The sequence below is a fragment of the Labeo rohita genome, chromosome 12 (assembly GCF_022985175.1).
Source record: "Labeo rohita strain BAU-BD-2019 chromosome 12, IGBB_LRoh.1.0, whole genome shotgun sequence".
NCBI classification, from domain to species: domain Eukaryota; kingdom Metazoa; phylum Chordata; class Actinopteri; order Cypriniformes; family Cyprinidae; genus Labeo; species Labeo rohita.
In genome coordinates, this window is record NC_066880.1 from 18,839,927 (window position 1) to 18,861,504 (window position 21,578).

At 34.8% G+C, this 21,578-nt stretch overlaps 1 protein-coding gene across 3 annotated transcripts; it reads left to right on the forward strand.

Annotated features, from left to right (window-relative positions):
- Positions 1-181: 181 nt before the first annotated feature.
- tom1l2 (target of myb1 like 2 membrane trafficking protein) lies at positions 182-17,993 on the forward strand. Of its 3 annotated transcripts, none has more exons than XM_051124850.1 (15): positions 182-289; positions 882-966; positions 1,347-1,425; positions 1,532-1,681; positions 3,577-3,711; positions 3,818-3,985; positions 4,090-4,206; positions 4,338-4,471; positions 7,349-7,397; positions 9,351-9,516; positions 9,611-9,725; positions 11,877-11,949; positions 12,543-12,602; positions 13,089-13,125; positions 15,039-17,993. In XM_051124850.1, exons 1-15 carry the CDS (start codon positions 238-240, stop codon positions 15,191-15,193), a joined length of 1,575 nt encoding a protein of 524 aa, XP_050980807.1. In that variant the 5' UTR covers positions 182-237; the 3' UTR covers positions 15,194-17,993. The 3 variants fall into 3 exon arrangements, with proteins under 3 accessions (XP_050980807.1, XP_050980808.1, XP_050980809.1); XM_051124851.1 differs by having other exon boundaries at positions 3,821-3,985; XM_051124852.1 differs by lacking the exon at positions 12,543-12,602.
- Positions 17,994-21,578: the final 3,585 nt, after the last annotated feature.

Consider the following 21,578-nt stretch of genomic DNA (forward strand, 5'->3'; position numbering starts at 1 on the left):
AGAGCAATCTGCTACATAGCCATTAGTATTAGTATGAAACCTGCGGTATAAAGCAAAGTCATGTCAGCAAAATCACAGCTGTCCCTTTAATTGGCTGGCGTGTTATTTCAACAACAGACTGCAGGTTCAGCCAATAGCTTTTTTGGGCTGAATTACGCAACCAATGGGATTCGTCCATGGGTGGGGCTTGAGTGTTTACTGTCTCGTTGACTGTTAGTCGTAGGGTATGTTGACAAGATGGAGTTCTTGCTGGGAAACCCATACAGTACTCCGGTGGGACAGTGCATTGGTATGTTTTTCAGAAATTAAATGATGATTAAAAATTGTGTCGTAACAAGTTAACGCCTAAAGCGACGCATTTAGCTAAGCCGCTGAGTAGAAACTCAACATATGGATGGCCTGTCAGTTAGCAGGCTAACAGCTAATGCTCAATAATGCTAGCTGGTCTAACTTACAGTTACTTCTCAATATGTGCTTCTTAAAATGATAATTTGCGTAATTTTTTAAATGACCGATTAAAGGGAGGCAAAACGCTTAACTTTAAGTTTAAGTAAGCTGGGATGCTACTTTCACTTACCAGCTGGTATTAGCCTGCTAGCCAGCCAGTTGACACTGCGTTTATCTCTCACACCCAGTTTCATAGCAAAAGCTTGAGGTAATGTGTGTAAATGATTCATACTATTGATCAACTGTTATAAATGGACACTCTGTGTGAGGAAACTGACAGCTTGCTTTGGAAGATAACCAGCTTGCAAGCACATACTGCGTAGCAGTTTGCAGTTCAGTGTAATGTCATCAGTGCCGATGTTAAACCAGATTGTCTTATTACTGAAAGGTGGTAACCGATTATCTTATCAGTTTGCATTTTTGACTTTTCCCAGAAAGGGCCACAGATGGCTCACTACAAAGTGAAGACTGGACGTTGAATATGGAAATATGTGACATAATTAATGAAACAGAAGATGGGTAAGACATCAAAGATGCGGGATTTATAGCATTTGACATTGAATTCAGTAACCTCCGTGCTGACATATTCCTTCAGTCTTAGGAAACTGTAAACATTGTCACAGAAGCTGTCAGTATTACAGTTGCATATTTATTTTTATGTTAATTATGTCTAGTTATGGCTGAATGATCATGCCATCAGTTATTCTGTGGCTATTCAAATCCATTCCAAGTCCAGGACGTTACATAAATTGAATAGTCATCACAATGTGTTATTTATAGAAGCTAGCAATGCTTGCTTGGAGAAGATGATTCATTCACTTGACCTTGTCATTGTAATGTGGTAATGGGTGCTTTTTAGCAGCACATATGTGTTATTTGGTTATTTATCTCATTTATAGGCCTAAGGATGCTATAAGAGCTGTGAAGAAGAGGCTTAATGGGAATAAAAACTACAGGGAGGTGATGCTTACCCTGACGGTGAGAGACATACAATGGAAACAATTAGCTTTGCAGTCTTTCTAACATCTAATAATTAATTTTTTTTAGATTGTCCTGTTCATTTTGATTTACATAATGTGTTTAGGTTCTTGAGACTTGTGTAAAGAACTGTGGGTACCGGTTCCATGCACTCGTCACCACCAGGGACTTCATTGATGGCGTTTTGGTGAAAATCATATCTCCTAAAAACAACCCACCTGCCATAGTGCAGGACAAAGTACTAGCTTTGATACAGGTATGGATTTGATGTTTTAATTGTTCAATGAAAGAATTAATATTGGTTTGTGGTTCAAATGCAATATGAGGAACGGAAACATATGGCATTTCAAAAATAAGGGCATGATAGAGAGGGAGAGGAGGTGCATTATGAGGCTGGTTACCTGATGCGCTGTAGTCAAGGAGATCGGACTAATTCATTGGCGCTGAAGTTGTGCTCATTACAACCTAGTGGGTCAGGTTACTAGGTTTGGCTCAGATGACCAAGGGTGACTTCAGTTTGCTTGGTCTTGCATTTAATGTGATGCTAGAAATTTCTTATGATTAAGTTTAAAGATTAAAAGTCTGGAATGGCTTTGTCCAAAGAGAAACTAGGCACGTTAAGTTTGTGCTTTGCATTTTTTTTGACATTCAAACAACATTATTTAAAACAGTCAACTGATTGTAGTACCAACACCACCTTACAAAAGTCAAAATGTGTCAGTGTTTTAGAATGATACATATGAAAGATCATGTGACACTGAAGACAGGAGTAATGGCTGTTAAAACTAGAGCTTTGCCATCACAGGAATAATTTACATTTTAAAATAAACACTGTCGTTTCGAAGTTTGGGATCAGTACGATTTTTATTATTATTTTTATTTTTTTTAAGAATCAAGGCTGCATTTAATTGACCAAAACACAGAAAAACAGTAATATTGTAAAATATTATTACAGTTTAAAATAATGGTTTTCTATTTTAATATATTTTATGATGCAAAGCTGAATTTTCAGGATCATTACTCCAGTCTTCAGTGTCACATGGTCCGTCAGAAATCATGCTAATATGCTGTTATATTACTTTTATTATCAATGTTGGAAACAGTTGTGCTGATTAATATTTGGAATATTTGGAACCTGTAATTGAACCCTTTGATGTATAAAAAGTTAAAAAGAATTTATTTAAAATATAAATCTTTTCTAACAATATAAGGCATTGCTATCACATTCTATCAATTTAACACATCTATGGTGAATAGAAGTATCAATAATTTACTGACCACAAACATTTAAATGGTAGTTTATATTGTTACGAAGGATTTTTATTTTAAGTAAATGCTGTTCTTTTTAACTTTATATTTATTAAAGAATGCTGAAAAAAGGTAGCAAAGGTTCCAACAAAATATTAAACACAACAACTGTTTACAACATTGACAATAAATCAGCATATATAAGGATTGTATGACATTGAAGACTGGAGTAATGATGCTGAAAATTCAGCTTTGCATCACAGGAATAAATTACATTTTAAAATATATTTACATAGAAAACAGTTATTTTACACTGAAATAATACTTCACAATATTACATTTTTTTTTTTTTCCTGGATTTTTGATTAAATGCAAATAAATGCATTAAAATATTACTGATCTCAGACCTTTGAATGGCAGGTGTATGAGCGTAGAAACAGTTAATTTAAATGTAGTTATATTTCACAATATTACTGTTTCACTGAGTTTTTGATTAAATAAATGCAGCTCTGGTGAAAGACGTCTTCATATTTTCCTAAATCTTGTAGCTTACCCATCCTCATGCTGTTCCAAGCCTGTATGAATTTATTTTTTCTGTTGAATACAAAAGAAGATATTTTGAAGAATATGGGTATGTGGGTAGTATTTTTTTTCCATGCTATGAAAGTCATTAGGGACTTTTTTTAAACCCACATTCTTCAAAATATTATCGTTTGTGCTCAATAGGAAAAATATAACAGATTTTTCATTTTTGAGTGAACTATCCCTTTAACAGGGTGTTTAATGATGAAATGGAGAAGATCTGAAAAGTTGTGCTGCAGTTATCAAATATATTATTAGCTATTCTTTAAAGAGGCAAGATTTTAAAGCATATAACAAGTTTGCATGTACTCTATACGTCAGGCATGGGCAGATGCCTTCAGGAGTAGTCCAGATTTGACTGGAGTAGTCCACGTCTATGAAGAAATGAAAAGGAAGGGAATAGAGTTTCCTCGATCTGACTTGGAGACCTTGTCCCCCATTCACACACCACAACGGGTAGGTGTGTTGTGCATGTTATGGTTTGTTTATCACAGAGGTTCTGGCAGGTTATTGCTTTACCTTCCCTCTTTATCTCTGCACTTTCGTTCCTTGTCTTTAATAGCAGCAAAGTGCTCCGGAGTTGGACCAGCAGAAATATAACGCCCCAGTCCAGCCTAAGCCACAGCCTAACCCTGCCTCCGCTCCTCCCTTTTCTGCCCCTGTGGCCCACACTTCGCCACAGATGCCTAATCTGCACATGCCTGGGCCCATCAACCCTTCCCCTGAACAGGTACTGCAGCACCTCCTTTCTTTGTTCTTTTAAATGGGATAGATCAACAAAAACTATTTGTTTTCATAGACTGCATAATGATTTAATTTAATATCGTTCTTTAGATTTGCAAGCTGCGCAGTGAGCTCGACATTGTGCGTGGGAACACTAAGGTGATGTCAGAGATGTTGACTGAAATGGTTCCAGGTCAAGAGGATCCATCCGATCATGAGCTTCTCCAGGTTTCTCATCCAGAATTCTGTTTACTTGGCTTGAAAGAGCTACTGAAGGCCACTAGAGGGAGTGTTGGTGCAGCATTTTGTTGACTGTTTTTATTATTCAGTGTTACATGGTTTGCTTCCTTTGTTTAAAGGAGTTAAACAGAACATGCAGGGCCATGCAGCAAAGGATTGTTGAGCTTATCTCGCGCGTATCCAATGAGGAAGTCACAGAGGAGCTCCTGCACGTCAATGACGACCTCAACAACATCTTCCTACGATATGAAAGGTGTGGCCCAAGGCACAAAGAATTTATTCACCAAAAAGGTTTTTTTTTAATATTTACTCACCCTCATATTAAAGGATTAGTTCTCTCCTGAATTAAAATTTCCTGATAATTTACTCACACCCATGTCATCCAAGATTTTTAAGTCTTTCTTTCTTCAGTCAAAAAGAAATGAAGGTTTTGAGGAAAACATTCCAGGATTTTTCTCCATATAGTGGACTTCAGTGGGGATTAATGGGCTGAATGTCCAAATTGCCGTTTCAGTGTAGCTTCAAGGGATTCTACACGATTCCACCCAGAGAATAAGGGTCTTACCTAGCAAAACGATCAGTCGTTTTCTTTAAATAAATAAATAAGAAAATGTATATACTTTTTAACCACTAATGCTATATGGAGAAAAATCCTGGAACGTTGTCCTCAAAAACCTTAATTTCTTTTCGACTGAAGAAAAAAACTGCATAAACATCTTGGATGACATGGGGTGATTAAATTAATAGGAAATTATAATTCTGGAGTGAACTAATCCCTTAATCTTCAAAGCACATTTGCTATTGAAACCTGAGAGCTTTCTGTCCTTCCATTGAAAAGCCAGATACCCAAAACTTCCAAGAAGTTGCAAAAATGTTATAAAGATGTTTTAAAATGAATCCATGTAAATAGAGCAATTTAAACCAAGTCTTGTGTGAACAGATTTAATTTAGGCTTTTATTTCCATCTAAACAATGATCAACGCATACAGTCAGACTAAAATTTATTCAAACACTTTCAAAATTTCTTACATTATCACAGTTTATTCGCTATAGTTCAGAAAGTAGTAATAAAATATGACAAGAACTCTGTGTCAGAACAAATTCATGAAATTCAGCTTTGATAGAAAGTAGGGATGTGCGGGTCTAGTCGACTAATCGGATACAAAACTTTCGCTTGAATGACTATCAAATTAGTCGTTGTACACATCCCTATTAGAAAGGTGTGTAATGGATTACAATCAACCAAAAATTATTCAGACACCTGTTAGTATGACATTATTTACACAACTATCAATACTTTGTTGACCAATTACAAAGCAATGCTTGATTTTGTTCAGTCTGTGGTGTAAGAAAGTCGCATTAGTAATTAAAGAAAAAAACTCTTAAGCAAAACATGGTCAGGTCAAAGTGTCTGAATAACTTTTGATCCCAAATTTTTATCAATTTTACTGGTAGTCCACTGTATGAAGAATTTTTGGGTATAATCACAGTTTACTTTATTTTGCTACCCTTACTTGAACTATATGAACTATAGTGTCCTGCACTGACTAGTAGGAGAATATCAAAAATTATATCTGGTGTCTAAATAATTTTTGGTTTGATTGTACATAGCACACATTGCATATGGTAATCTCGGAAGCTCAGACATGCATCCGTGATGCACGAGAACCAATGAGTAGGGCCCTATGAATCCGTTTTATTTTTTCCCAAATTCCGTTTTCTTTTTTTCCAAATTCCGTTTTTTTCCCATTTAAATTTTTCTCAACTCCTTTTTAATGATTAAATTAAATTTTATTAATCAAAAAGCATGTCTAATTAATTAAAATCATGAAACTTATACAGTTTCACATCAGTGTACTAAAGGTTTAATAAAAACGTTTAGGGCCCTATGAAATGTTTTATTTTTTTCTTACCATATTTTTATTGTTATCAAATTCTGTGTTTTAGCATGTCTAATTATTTGAATGCATACTTAATTTATTCTTAATTTACTCTCCTATGAAGGCATAAAACATAAATTTAATTTATCTTTTAATTATTGAAAACTAAGTAAACTTTTTTTTTGGCAAACAAAGGGTTATTTACTATTAATTAATTAAAATTAAAACATGGAAGAAATGTTGTGTGATTTATACACTAAAAAATAATGTTTGTTTCATTTTAGTAGTAGTAGTAATAGTTATATATAGTAATATATATCTGGCACTATGCCTTCAAGTTAAACCGGACTTTTATTTTGACAAGTTGCCGTGTCTACCTTTACATTTCTGTGTGTATATGATATAACGCTAGTTTTCCTAAAATGGAATGGTCAAATGCTCATGAATTGACTCTAAGCAGATATTGTTCATGTATTTATGTCCTCATTTAGTGAGACGACAGATGCTGAAATCACTGCGAGCGTCACGCGCGCTTCAGTGTGTGTAGTAAACAATACCGCTCGTCTGCTCATTCATTAAAACAGAGACACGCAGAACATGCAGGATTCACATTTAAATTGTATTTTTGCGGCGTTATATTTACAGATACTAGTCCATATTGCGGTTTGATTTAAATGTAATGACCTACTTATTATTGATTAATTCATTCAAACTTTGACAAATTCCGTGACATTCCGTGTTATTCAGTAAATTCCATTTTTATGACTGGATTCTACGATTGCGTTCGCATTTTTCACATCGCGGCAATCATAGGGCCCTAAATGAGGTTTTGGTCTGTCACATGGTCTGCACAGCTTTCATATTTGTGATCTATGTATATATCTTTATATGCGAATAAAAGTCTAAATTAAATCATATCATATTAAGCCAGTCTTATTTCTTCACATGGTCATTCGATTCTTGTGGATTAAATTTATGCTGCCTTTAAGACCTTTTTGGATCTTCTAAGTCTTGGTTACCTTGACTTTAAATAGAGGAAGAGAAACCTTTCAGATTTCATTAAACATATCTGCTCTGTGTTTTGGAGATTAACCACCATCAGGGTGAGTAAATGATGACAGAATTTTCAGTTTTGGGTGAACTATCCCTTTAATGCCTCATAAAGGTGGCTGTTTTAAGTGAGAGTATGGTTTTAATAAGTTGCATTGATTTTGTTTTCTCACTTTCATGCTTTTTTTTTTTTTTTTAAGATACGAGAGATTCCGGTCTGGCCGAACAGCTCAAGGCGTAAACAACGGGGTGGGTTGTGTCTTCTTTAAAACAGTTGTTCTTTTATCAGTGTGTTAGCATCATTTCATCATCAAGGTGTGTTGTATTTTCCCCCAAACACATGTAAGGTAAATTGTTCATGCCAAAAGCACAGAGTCACGCATATAATTTCCTCTTCCTCTCATTGCTTGCTTTTTGCTCTAAAATATGCTTTGAGAATGCGTGGAACGTTTGCTTTGAGATGCAAACACTTTCATCATGTGCGGTTTTCAACTGATGTGATTGCATGTTGGTGTTATTTATTGTGTGGTTTGGTCTGGTTTGTGATTTGTTTTTCCTATTTTTATTTTTTGGTATTGCTAGCTGAGGGAGGCAAGTATGAAAGTCATGTAATCCCATTTTTTACTTTGACATGCAAATGCTACAGTATGTTATGTCACTATTAGCCCGTACATCTTCCCATGTTGCATCCAGCATGTCCTGACAACTCCATTAGCATGTAGAATGCCTGTCCCGCAGTCTGTGATCTTTGCTTCCACCCTGTCCATCTACTTGCCCTAGTATTAGTTCCTCCACTGCTTCAAACAAAATAGGCTACACAGGGATTTAAAGCAGTAACAATGCATTTCGTGTAATTATTATATGATTTTAACAGCACATATACAGCATTATGTTTTTAGGTTATTTTGGTGATTTCCAGAACTGCATGTGAGACATATGTTACCATTCTAAAGTTTGGGATCAGGATTTTTTTATGAATGAAATTAATGCTTTTATTCAGCAAGGACGCATTAAATGTTCTTTTGAATTTTATATTCATCAAAAAATCCTAAAAAAAAAACATAGCATGGTTTCTGCAAAAATATTAAGCAGCATGACCGTCGATAATCGGTATTAATAAATCAAGGCTATTAAAATTATTTCTGAAGGATTATGTGCCACTTGCAATGGCTGCTGAAAATTCGACTTTGTCATCACAGGAATAAATTACATTTTTAAAAGATATTAAAATAGAACACAGTACTAATTAACTTAATGCAGCCTTTGTGAGAATAAGACATATTTCAAAAACGTTTAAAAAAGGTTCCAAAATTTTGAATGGTAACATATTTTGGGATTTACAACTGTGGTGTTATGTACAGTGAAAAGCAACATCAATAAATACATATTAAATATGGTGTACTGTAATTCACTGTCACAGAATCTGAAGTCAATTATAGAGGTATTTATCACAGGAAGTATTTATCACTCTTTCAAGTTATGTTGAAAGAGGGTGGAGTAGGATAAGGACATATTGTAGTCCAGGTCACCCACATGAATTATCACTGTTATACCTTCTGATAAAACACGTTTTTGGCAGCATGTGTCTAATTAATTTTTTTATTATTATTATTATTATTACTGATGGGCTTGTAATGAAGAATTTGAATGTCTCTATATTACTGGTCATGAGCATGTGTCACTGTCCTGAGACATTAACAAATTAAGTTCTTGACCTTATGTTTTAATGTTCTTTTGACATGTAACATAGAGGATTCAAACAGAGATTTATAATGAACAACTGAGGGAGTATAGCAACTTTTTTTAACATTTAATACCAATTAGTCTAAGAATATCCATTAGCCATTCCTCTTGTGCCCACTATAAAGTAGATGTTCCTGTACAGTCTAACCACTTCACCTTTTTCATCAATTCTTAGCGTACCTTCAGTTCCTTGAAATTTCCCCCTGCAAAAGGGTTGGTGAAAATGGTGAAAGCAATGTATATACTACATCCCGACCATTCGTTTTAACTCCTCTTAACCTTATATAATTGACTGCAATGTCTTTTTTTTAAGTATGTGAATAAAAAGTAGAAGCAATGTATGTAAATTATTTCGAAAATGTTCATGGTGTAAAGGTAAGATAGGAAATATCTAATCATTCACCCTAAAGTGTCCATAATCAATGTGTGTCTATGTGAAATGGTGTTGCGTATCCACAGGTCCTGAATGAGGCGACAGAAGATAACCTGATTGATCTGGGACCAGGGTCTCCTGCAGTGGTCAGCCCCAGGATCAGTGCTACTCCTCCGTCCAGCTTGCCCCCCTCTGTGGCTCCAATTCGCTCTGCCTCTCCAGTCACCCTGTCCTCCAGACTGGCTGGTTTGGGTGAGTCTCATACCTTGGTTTTTTACATTTTTAGATATTAGTGAGAATCTCTCCTACTTCATTGTACTGATGTGAGAATACCATTGCTTTACAGATGTTGGTTCTGACAGTGTGAGTGGCACCTTGAGCTCTCTGACAGCTTGTCAACCCCAAGATGACTTTGACATGTTCGCCCAGACCAGGACTGGCACCATTCCTGAGAGGAAGAAGTATGAAACAAATCTATTTCATGTTACTAATTGCTTATAATGTAGAATAGAGAATAGAGTAGAGCCTCCTTAAAAGGGATACTCAAAAATGAAAGTTCTCTGATCATTTCCTCATCTTCATAACATGCCAGATCCAATCTGAAGATGGTTTTATGATGATACATTAATCTATATATTAAAGGGATACTTCCACTAAAAATGAAAATTTTGTCATTAAAGGAGAAGTCCACTTCCAGAACAAAGATTTACATATAATGTACTCACCCCCTTGTTCTCCAAGATGTTCATATCTTTCTTTCTTCAGTCGTAAAGAAATTCTGTTTTTTGAGGAAAACATTTCAGGATTTTTCTCCATATGATGGACTGATATGGTGCCCTGAGTTTGAACATCCAAAATGCAGTTTAAATGCAGCTTCAAACATTCCCAAATGCGGTTGTAAATGATCCCAGCTGAGGAAGAAGGGTCTTATCTAGCGAAATGATCGGTTGTTTTCATAAAAATAATACAATTTAAATACTTTTTAATCTCAAACGCTCGTTTTGTCTTGCTCTGCCTGAACTATATAAATTGCTCTATAAATTATTGTTCTAGAAGTAGACTTCTCCTTTAATGTCTCAACCTCATGTTGTTTTAAACCTGTAAGACCTTTGTTCATCTTCAGAACACAAATTAAGATATTTTTGATTAAATCTAAGAGCTTTCTGACCCTGCATAGACAGCAACTAGGGGTGTAACAGTACAAAGATGTCACGGTTCGGTACGTACCTCGGTTCGAGGGTCACGGTTCAATGTGGTTTCGGTACAACAGAAAAAAAAAAAACAAATCTACTATGCTAGGTTTCTTTTCTTTTCTTTTAAATAGACAGTAGTACAAATTAAATTTTTTTCCACCTACATGTAAAAATACTAAATATTATATCAAATTAATGCCATATATAGGCTATAAAATCTGCAGTACATATATACATATTTTGCTGTTATGAGGAAAGTTTAAGTAATCGCGCCGGCGCACACAAACACAAAACATATCAGTTCCAGGCTTCTAGAATTGCTAACTTGACAGCGCAGTTGGTACTTTATCAAAATAAAACACAGTAAAGTTAAACCAAGCATCAGTGCGCCCGCCTCACTGTGTCACCGTTAGAACGTGACTGAAGTACAAAGTCTATAATTTGCATAATAAACAATAGTTTGGCATTTGGATGCATCGCAAATGTGGAAATATTATGGAATATTTAGATTTGTGCCAAATGAGAGAGGTAGGATACAAGAGCACAAAGCTCCATTTCGCAGACAGTAGAGTGCACAAGCCTTTAAAGTAACGTTATACTTCTTTGTCAGTGAGAGACGCGTTCAGAATCAGCACATGATCACTGTCTAGTGGACTTTGTTTTCAAGTGCGCAACTCCTGGCATTTGCTGTTCTTCTGCCGGCGGTTATCAAACAGAGTTGCATTACCTTCTGGATTGGGAGTGAATTGCCTGTATTCGCTGTAAAGCCACCGAACCAAGATGCTCATACTGTGACGGTTCAGTACAAATACATGTATTGTTACACCCCTAACAGCAACACAACTGACACGTTCAAAGTCAAAGGAAGTAAAGACATTGTTAAAAATAGTCCATGAGGGTCGGTAATTAATGTCAGAATTTTCATTTTTGGGTGAACTATCTCTTTAAGGCAGGGATGCCAAACTCAGTTCCTGGAGGTCCGCAGCCCTGCAGAGTTTTGTTCCAACCTTGCTCCAACACACATACTATGCCGTTTTCAATTGAGCCTGAAGGACTTGATTAGTTGGATCAGGTGTGTTTAATTAGGGTTGCATCTAAACTGTGCAGGGCTGTGGCCCTAGTAGTCTTAATGACACAACATTTTGAAATAAGAGAAGGTAAGGTCTATCTTGCCCCACTACTAAAAAAAGATGACCACCTCTCTGGGGCAAAGGGTAAACTTATCCCCGATTAGGTTATATACCAAATTAGGGTTGTTTATTTATTTTTTTGTGTATTTCAAGCTGAAATAATACTTTCAAAGATCTTTATTATAACATAAAGCTGTGTGAGGGGCATCGTAGCCTAATATTTGATATAATTTATTTTATATTATACTGTATTGTATTAGCTTTAACTTTGCTGGTTTTGAACTGTCAGTACACCATTCGAAGACACAAAGGCTTCAAGTGGAGTGGCCCCGACTTTGGATGTCAGGCAACAACACACTGGGGTGAGTTTTCTTCGACTTTCTCTGTATTTTTATTTTAGGACTTTTTATTTGCCTTTTCCATCAGTATAATGTATGTGCATATGGAATCATTGTTTTTATGTCAAAGAGGCATCATATAACTGGATGTTGGTACACTTATTTTGGAGTGGTTCGAAAGGCATATGAATTACTGTTATTTTCAGAGGATTCAAAAGTATATAGTAGACACCATTGTACATAGAGTACCAAACCCCAAAATAGGATGTTTGAGGGATGTGACTTTGAAACCACGCTCAGAAGATAACACTAGTTGAGGATCATATACATTTGAGCTGGAAGAAACAATTTCTAGAAGCAGGAGTTCAGTGCAGTGCAGCTCAAAAGAGTCTTGAATTGTTGTATTCTGCGGTGACGCTCTGTGCATGTGTTTGATTTATTACCACATGTCTCCATATGGGGGTATTTTGCTAATATTGGTTTAATTAAGACTTTTATGTTGAAGTCTTATTGTTTTTGTTTTGTTTTTTGTTGTTTGTTTGTTTTGTCATGTTTTCTTGGGTTTATTATTTTGATTTATTATTTGCTTTGCTCCGGCCCATGGTTTGGGCCCGTAGGCAGCTCTTGACCAGTCCTCTGTCATGGATGACATTGAGGAGTGGCTCTGTACTGATGTGGTGAGATTTCCTTTCGTTTATTTTATTTTTTTTTTAATTTTCTTCTTCAGGACATAACCCATATTTCCGAAAAGAAATATGCCCTTATCACAGCATATTTCTTTTTGTTTGCCTTTTTTTTTTTTTTTTTTTTTTTTTTTTTCTTGGCTGAATACCTTTTATCCTCTTTTTAGGGTCACTAACGACTCTCTTTGTATGGTTTTGCTTCCTTACTTCTCTGGGATATTCTCATAGTTGTTTTTAATTTATTTTAGTATGCACTGAGTGCATAGCAATTAGACTCTTGCTTGATATGCTTTTAACGCTTTTATTTTCTATACTAATGGCTCTTTTGGATGTTTTTTGGTAATATAATTTAGTTTAAAACAAGAATAGGTCATTTGAAGGGGAAAATGATCATGTTTGATGTGGTTGCAAAAAGGTGTGTTTCTTTTGTACAAGCCTTCATGCACTGAAATCTTTTACCCTTTTTCTACTTTCTTTCAGAAAGGAGATGAAGGAGAGGAGGGTGTGACCAGTGAAGGTATGAAGAATTACTTAAAGGGATAGTTCACCCAAAAATGAATATTCTGTCATTAATTAATCACCCTCATGTCATTCCAAACCTGTAAGACCTTCCTTTATCTTCAGAACACAAATTAAGATATTTTTTAATGAAATCCAAAGGCTGTCCGACCCTGCATAGACAGCAATACAACTGACACATTCAAGGCTCAGAAAGGTAGTAAGGACACAATTAAAAGAGTCCATGTGACATCTGTGGTTCAACCTTAATTTTTATGAAGCTATGAGAATACTTTTTATGCGCAAAGAAACCAAAATAGCAACTCGGCAATTTCTTCTCTTCCAGTGTCAGTCTTTGACATGCGTTCTTGAGAGTAAAACGACATGGGGGGTGAATAATTAGTGACAGAATTGGGTAAAATATCCCTTTATTTTACACTTCCATTCAGAAGCTTGTGGTTTTTATTTATTTATTTATTTTATTAAAAAAAGTTTATATATATATATATATATATATATATATATATATATATATATATATATATATATATTTTTTTTTTTTTTTTTTTTTTATTGTTGTTGAAGATTTTCATTTTTATTTGTTACAAAACATTTATATTTTAAATAAATTGATATTTTGAACTTTCTATTCAACAAAGAATCCTGGGAAAAAGTTGGTTTTCATCACTTATTTCCACAAATAATTTCATTAATTTCATTTCATTAAGATATATTCAACTGTGAAAATGAGATGAAATGTTTATTTCAAGATAAATTGACATTGAAGACTAGAGAAACAGCTTTGCCATAAATTACATTTTAAAATATATTAAAATAGTCAAAGGTTTTTTTTTTTTTTTTTTTAGAAATTTATTTATTAATTTTATTTTATTTTATTTTTTATGAACTAAATGCAGCCTTGGTGAGTGTGCACTACCAGTCAAAAGTTTTTGAACAGTAAGATTTTAAATTTTAAATTCTCTTCTGCTCACCAAACCTACATTTATTTGATCCAAAATACTGCAAAAGCAGTAATATTGTGAAATATTTTTACTATTTAAAATAACTGTTTTCTATTTGAATATGTTTTAAAATGTGTTCCTGTGACCAAAGCTAAATTTTCAGCATACATTTACAGTCTTCAGTATCACATGATCCTTTAGAAATCATTCTAATATGTTGATGTGCTGTTCAAGAAACATTTTATTTAAAACATTTTTTTCAGGATTCTTTGATGAATAGAAAGATTCAGAGATCAGCATTTGTCTGAAATAAAAACCTTTTGTAACATTATACACTCCACCATTCAAAAGCTTGGACGAAATAATAGAAATTAATACTTTTATTTAGCAAGGATGCTTTAAATTGATCAAAAGTGATGATAAAGACATTTATAATGTTACAAAAGATTTCTATTTCAGATAAATGCTGTTCTTCAGAACTTTCTATTCATCAAAGAAACCTTAAAAACTTCTACTCATCTGTTTTCAACATAATAATAATAATAATAATAATGATGATAATAATAAATGTTTTTTGAGCAGCAAATCAAAATATTAGAATGATTTCTGAAGGATCATGTGACTGGAGTAATGATGCTAAAATTCAGCTTTGGAATCAAGAGATTAAATTACATTTTAAAATATTCAAATAGAAAACAGCTATTTTAAACAGTAAAACTATTTCAAAATTTTATTGTTTTTGTTGTAGTTTGGATCAAATAAATGCAGGATTGGTGAGCAGAAGAGATTTCTTTAAAAAAACATTAACAATCTTACTGTTCAAAAACTTTTGACTGGTAGTGTACAAGACTTTCTAATAACAAAAATCTTAACGACCACAAACTTTTAAACAGTAGTGTCTATCTGTCCATAGTCCCAGCAGTTTAATGCATTATTTGACTTTAAATTCCCCATGAAAACTTTCTTCCAGAGTTTGACAAGTTTCTAGAGGAGAGAGCCAAAGCAGCAGAGATGGTGCCCACGCTGCCGACACCCCCGAGCGACGAGCTTCCTGCTGCCGCCGGCGCTTCTGCAAATGCGAGTAAAAAGGCCGGCAGGTCCGAGGACTCCCTCTTTGCCTTGTAGATAAGTGTCAGATCCTCTGGGGCGGCCCAGCACTGCTAATGTGGCAGTGATGGGTCAGCCCTTTGCAGACCCATCAGCATCTCCTCTTTCTCTCCTGCTTCCTGCTTCTCCAGCACAATCACGGCTGAAGTGATCAGAACTATTTCATTATCTAGACATTTTCATAATGGACATTTTCATACTCAACCAAGTTTTCATTCCATTGAAAATGCTGTATAAGATCCAATCATAACACCCTCTAAGCATACCGTTCCTTGTGGGTTCGAGAGGTCAATGTCTATTTTTTTAATTGATATTTGTGGTATAAAGCAAGGACGCTCTTGTAAAGTCTACTACCAGATCCAGTCACGTCCAAGTTTGTGTTCACTGTGGTCCTGCATGCAACAGCTGGATAATTCTATTTTCCTCTACTTTCCTCAAGAATAATTCGTAAGGGAGCTGATAATAGTTTTTTTCTTATTTTTTCAGTTTTATTTACCTGAAGATTTGCTTTAAAGGGATGTTAAACAGGATTATTTATTATAAAATTTTCAGTTAATACCTCTGACAACACAAAACTGATGGTAGCAGTTCAGCTGGCAAATTTAAGATTCAGAAATTAGTACTAGTTATTGAAGACATAACTACTAGAGAAAAAGGTTTTAAGCTTAGTCGTAATTTATTGGAATTAAAACGCATTTTGCTAAATGAATATTTAAAAAGTGACGGAAGTGACGTGTACCACATCTCTTAACTACACAGGTCACATCAGAGGAGAAATGATATTACTCACTGGATACTTTTAAATGTTGTTATTTTACTTGGCAAAACCATTGCCTGTTAGAAAGGATTAATAGGAACAAAAAGTATGTATTTCGATTTAATTTGCACTGAAAGAATTACTCGCCTCTCGGCTGTGTTAAAAGAGCTTTTGTTCAAATACAAAATTTAAGCTGTCGTTCGTTTCAATGCTGTCTATTAAGAGGCCGAAAACAAATGGAGTTTCCAGAGAACTGATGGTGACTGCGAGGCAGTTTAAATTGGATTTTACGTTGCACAACTGCAGCAGAATTGGTGTTGAGCCTAATGTTGTGATTGGGAATGAAATGGATCTGCCTTAAAGAACAGGTTGTGGGTAGTTTAAGCTGTAGTCCACTTAACGTTTGGTACTCTTATGTTTGCACATCAGAGATTTGATTTAGTGAGGTGAATGTGCTGATGTAATATCTTAGTTCGAGTGCTGTGTCTCGCTGTTGTGTACATACTGTTTCGACGGACCAAATGTTTAACCTTAGCAAATAATTTAAGCGTAGAGTCAACTAACTTGAGACGTATATTGCTTTTAACGTCCAGATGTGTTTTAGTTGTTTGTGTAAGATTTTATTTGTTCACATAGGTGAGCACAAATCAAAGGGACGGTGCACTTTTGCATGGCTAATTATTTTATATGATTTGTAACACTACACAAAACATGTATTACAAATGAAAAGAAAGGCATGCCCCTGATCTTTTGAGTAACAAAGCTTTGGCCCTCTTGCACTCATAAGGTCAGTTTGAGAACTGTGGGATTTTGAGGATTGCTGCCTTTGGCAGAATTATTGGGAGTTCATTATTGCTGTGTTTGTGAACTTTACAGTTACCGCAGAACTTTGGTAGAGCTGTCAAAAGATGAAGTCCTTTATCAGGTGACAATTATATTTACTGTAGTCTGTTAGTTTGGTTATTTTGAGAAGAAGAAATTCAAGGATGGCTGTAGCAGGGATGCAGCTTGATTATGCACAAGCATTAATACTAAAATATTGCTGTCTATACTGTCTGTTTCTATTGATAACAGGAGATTTGAGGGACACTATTGGTGGTCACAATTGACTAGTTTCTGTCATGAGATCTATATTACTACGTTACTAAAATGTACACTAAACTCAATGAAAAAAAAAAAAAAACAGATTTTACCTCCCATGGATGTAACCATCCTATCTGAATGCTGTTGTTATTGTTTTAGGCACTATCGCTGAAATGCTTCATCTTGAATAAAAACATAATTTAATTGAAGTTATTTATCCGTTTATCAGCATCTACCTTCAATTTTTCAGCAACTGTGCTATTTCATCACTTAATGCTGCACTACGGTTTCATTCGAAATGGTTTTAGCTGTAAATTAGTCTCAGTAATGTACAGTTTAAGAAAGCAGAACATTTATTTAGGTTTTTTTTTGAAAGTCAGTATTGGTTACTGTATATTAGAATGAAGGGACTGTAAAGATCGAAATCATAGGTTTGGAGTTTCCACTTTTATCCGGTGCAGTTGGAGTGAATATATTTTACTGACTTGTTGCAATCAGACAAAAATGATCCCCAGCATATGGTCAGGTTATGCCAATGTCTTTTGTACCATTGAGAGCATTTCTTTATAGGAACAGCACTTTTCTTCTCTTTGATATGTATTTGGAGTTGTGTGTGTGTGTGTCTATGTATATGTGTGAACAACAGCTCCTGATATCCTGACGTCTGCTGCAGACACCGTGTTTATTCTGTATTTACCAAGAGACGGGAAGTAGAGAATCTAGCTTTCCAAAATGACACATCTCTGTAAAGAAAAGTCAAACTGCGGTGTGCGTGTGTATGTGTGTGTGAGTGTGAAGGGCTGGAATAAGCTGTACTCTCTAACCGTTGATCATTTTTGTGGTCAATCTTGGTTTTACAGATTGTACTGGTGTTGGTCTGTGTGCTTACCTGTTGTTATACCTCAAGCTGCTCTCTGTAATGTTTGATTCATGCATGTGTTGAACTCCAATAAAACATACCAAGATGGTAATCTGTTACTGGACTGTCCATTGTAGATTTGTCATATCGAATATAATCACCGCTTCTCGAAATAAATGAAAGATCGTTGCATGTAAGACGTTAAGATGTAGTTAACTGTGATACTCTTATTTCTTTTTTTCAAAAGCACAGAAACTCAATTATGAATGGCTTGCGAAAGTATTCATACCCCTTTGGGGTTTTTTTTCATGTTTTATGTTAAAGTACTTTAAATTACTTTTTGTCCACATCAATCTACACTCCATACATGACAATGACAAAGCACAAAACCGATTTGTGTCAGCTTTGCAAATTTATTAAAAATAAGACATTAAAATAAGTACATTGCATAAGTATTCATACCCTTAACTCAGTACTTTTAAATGCATTTGGCAGTTATCTGCCAGTCTTCTCACTTCTCAAGCTCTGTCAGCCTTGGATAGGTTCTGGCAGACAATTTCAAGTTTCTCCAGAAATGTTTGATTGAGTTCAAGCCCAGGCTGTGGCTGGGTCACTCAAGGACATTCACAGAGTTGTCTATAAGCCACTCTTGCTGTGTGTTTAGGATCTTTGTCCTGTTTTGCAAGGTGAACCTTCTGCCTGAGGTTCTGAATGCTGTGGACTGGGTTTTCATTAAGGCTATCTCAGTATTTTGGTGCATTGAGCTTTCCTTCTACTCTGAGTCCCTCAATCCCTGTCGCTGAAAAACAGCCCCACAGCATGAGGCTGCTAGCTCCACACTTAACTGTTGGGGAGCTACTGTGCTTTCCTCCATATATGATGCTTGGAATTGAGGTTCATCAGACTAGACAATCTTGTTTCTCGTCTGAGGGTCCTTTAGGTGCTTTTTGCGAATTCCAAGTGTGTGGTTTTTTTTTTTTTTTTGTTTTTTTTCATGCATCTTCACTAAGGAGAGAATTGAGTTTTGCTACACTGCCATAAAGCCCAGATCAGTGGAGTGTTGCAGTGATGTTTGTTCTTCTGCAAGTTTCTCCTGTGTCCATATATGATCATGGAGCTCAACTAGAGTGACCATCATGTTCTTGGTCTTCACTCTAACCCAAGCCCCACTCCATTAGTTTAGGAAGGGTCCTGGTTGTTTCAGAATTCTTCCATTAAGGGTAACGGAGGCTACATGCTTCTGTGAACCTTCAGCAGATGTTGTTGTGAACTCTTCCCCAGATGTTTGAGTTGCCGCAATCCTGTTTCTTGGCTTTGCAGGCAGTGTTGTTTTTTTTTTTTTTAAACCTCAGGGCTTGGTTTTTACTCTATGCATTTTCAGTTGTTTAGACCTTTTACTGAGAGGTGTGTGCCTTTCCAAATCATACTCATTTAAATAAATTTACTACAGGTTAATTCCATCGGAAATATAGTAACATTACAAGCAATATGAATGCTCCTGAGTTAAATTTCAAGCGTCCCGGAAAAGGGTGTGAATGCCTATGCAATTGATTAAGTTCAGTTTTTATTTATAATAATTTTGCAAAGTCATTACAAACCTGTTTTGTGCTTTGTCATGGTGTTAGATTGATGTGAGAAAAAAGAAATTTAAGCAGTTTAATATATGGCTGCAACATAAAATGTGGAAAAAAAAGAAGGGGCATAAATACTTTCGCAAGGCACTATATATATATATATACTTTTACTAACCAAAACCAAAAATCACAGGTACATCTCACAGGTGTCACATACCAGATGTGTCATTCTGGATTTTTAACAGTCATTTTTTTTTTTTTTAACAGTCAAAATTATTTTATTTCATTTTATTTTATGAAATACTTTCATCCAGCAAGAATGCACTGAATTTATCAAAACTGACAGTACATTTTTGTTTATGTAAACATTTATTACTTATATAAAGATTATTTAATGCTGTTTATTTAATAAATTTTGTATTCATCAAAGAATCCTTTCCACAAAAAAAAAAAAAAAAAAAAAAACAAATTAAACAGCACAAGTGGTTTAAACAATTGCTAATAAAAAGAAATGTTTCTTAAACACCATCAGCATATTACAATGATTTCTAAAGGATCATGTGACACTGAAAACTGGAGTAATGGCTACTGAAAATTCAGCTTTTACATCACAGAAATAAATTACACTTTGAAATATTGAAATATATTTAAAAAATGGTTTTACATTTTCGTCACATATCACAATATTTTTGTTTTCATATATCTTTGATGAAATATGTGCAGCCTTATTGAGTATATGAGACTTTTAAAAACAAACAAAAACAATCTGACCACAAAACTTTTGAACAGTTGTTTACTTCAAAACACAGCAGCCAAGAAAAGCCAGAGGATCAGTTTGAAGGAGCTATTTCTGGAGAAGGAAGAAAAAACAATCAAAAAGAACCTGTTTCAGACTACTAAAAAAAGTAAAGCCTGGATGAAAGTAAATCATTTAGCAGGAAATGATCTCAAACAGAAGGCCACATGAACAGGAAGAGCTGCTCAATATCTAAATGGTGAGTGTCCTTATCATAACCACTTTATTTCAAAGATATTTCATTAGTTTTAATTGCGTGACTGTCTGCCTGCAAAGGGGTTGTGTTGTTTCTCGTAAACCCTTGAAGACGTGTGTATGTGGACAAATTTGACAACAATTTAGAGGAAATGATGCAAGCACCAATGAGAATCAGGCTCGCATGCTACATTCCTAAGGGTTAAAAATAAAACCTCTCATGTTAGTAAGACTGTAGTAAACACCTATAACAATTGCATAATCACTTTCATCAAGAGCGTAATGGAAATGAATTAGTCAAACTTAAATTTATTCAGACACCTTCAACATTTTTCACATCATCACAGTTCATTCACTAAAGTTTAGAAAATGGTAATAAAATTATGACAAGAACTCAAGAGTTAAACTGTGGCTGTACAAATTCATCTTCAGTGTTGGGGAAGGTTACTTTTAAAAGTAATGCATTACAATTTTGTGTTACTCCCTGAAAAAGTAACTAATTATGTTAGTTACTTTTTATGGAAAGTAATGTGTTACGTTACTTTTGCGTTTCTTTTTAAATCTGGGCAGGGCTTGCTTGCTTTGTTTTTAATATAAAACAATTTTAACCTCAAGCTGAAAGAAAAGTACATTTATGCAGGAGATCACTCTTAAGTTGAATGCACATGAAGCACAAATGTTAGTTTATCTAAAGTAATTTTTGCTTATTAGTATGGTTGAATTGCATAATCGAAAGTCAGCAGCAAAGACACTGGTTAATAAAATGGGATTAAATACATAAAAGATATTTGTTTTATTTAACATATTATTGCGGGGTTGCGTCATATTCCGAGTTTGCATTTCACAGTTTTTATTCATTTTGAGGAATACTGAATCTGTTTTTTGTGTGAGTGAGATGAATTAATGCGTGTTCACATTTGGTCTAGAATACAGTAACATCATATTTACTCCCAATTTCCTGACAGGAGACTTGTCAATCAATAATGGGGAAAAAAAGTAACTGGCGTTACTTACTTGAAAAAGTACCTCAGATATTTTCTTAGAAATTCAAAAGTAATGCGTTACTTTAGTAGTTACTTAAAAAAAAGTAATATTATTACGTAACTCGCGTTACTTGTAATCCGTTACCCCCAACACTG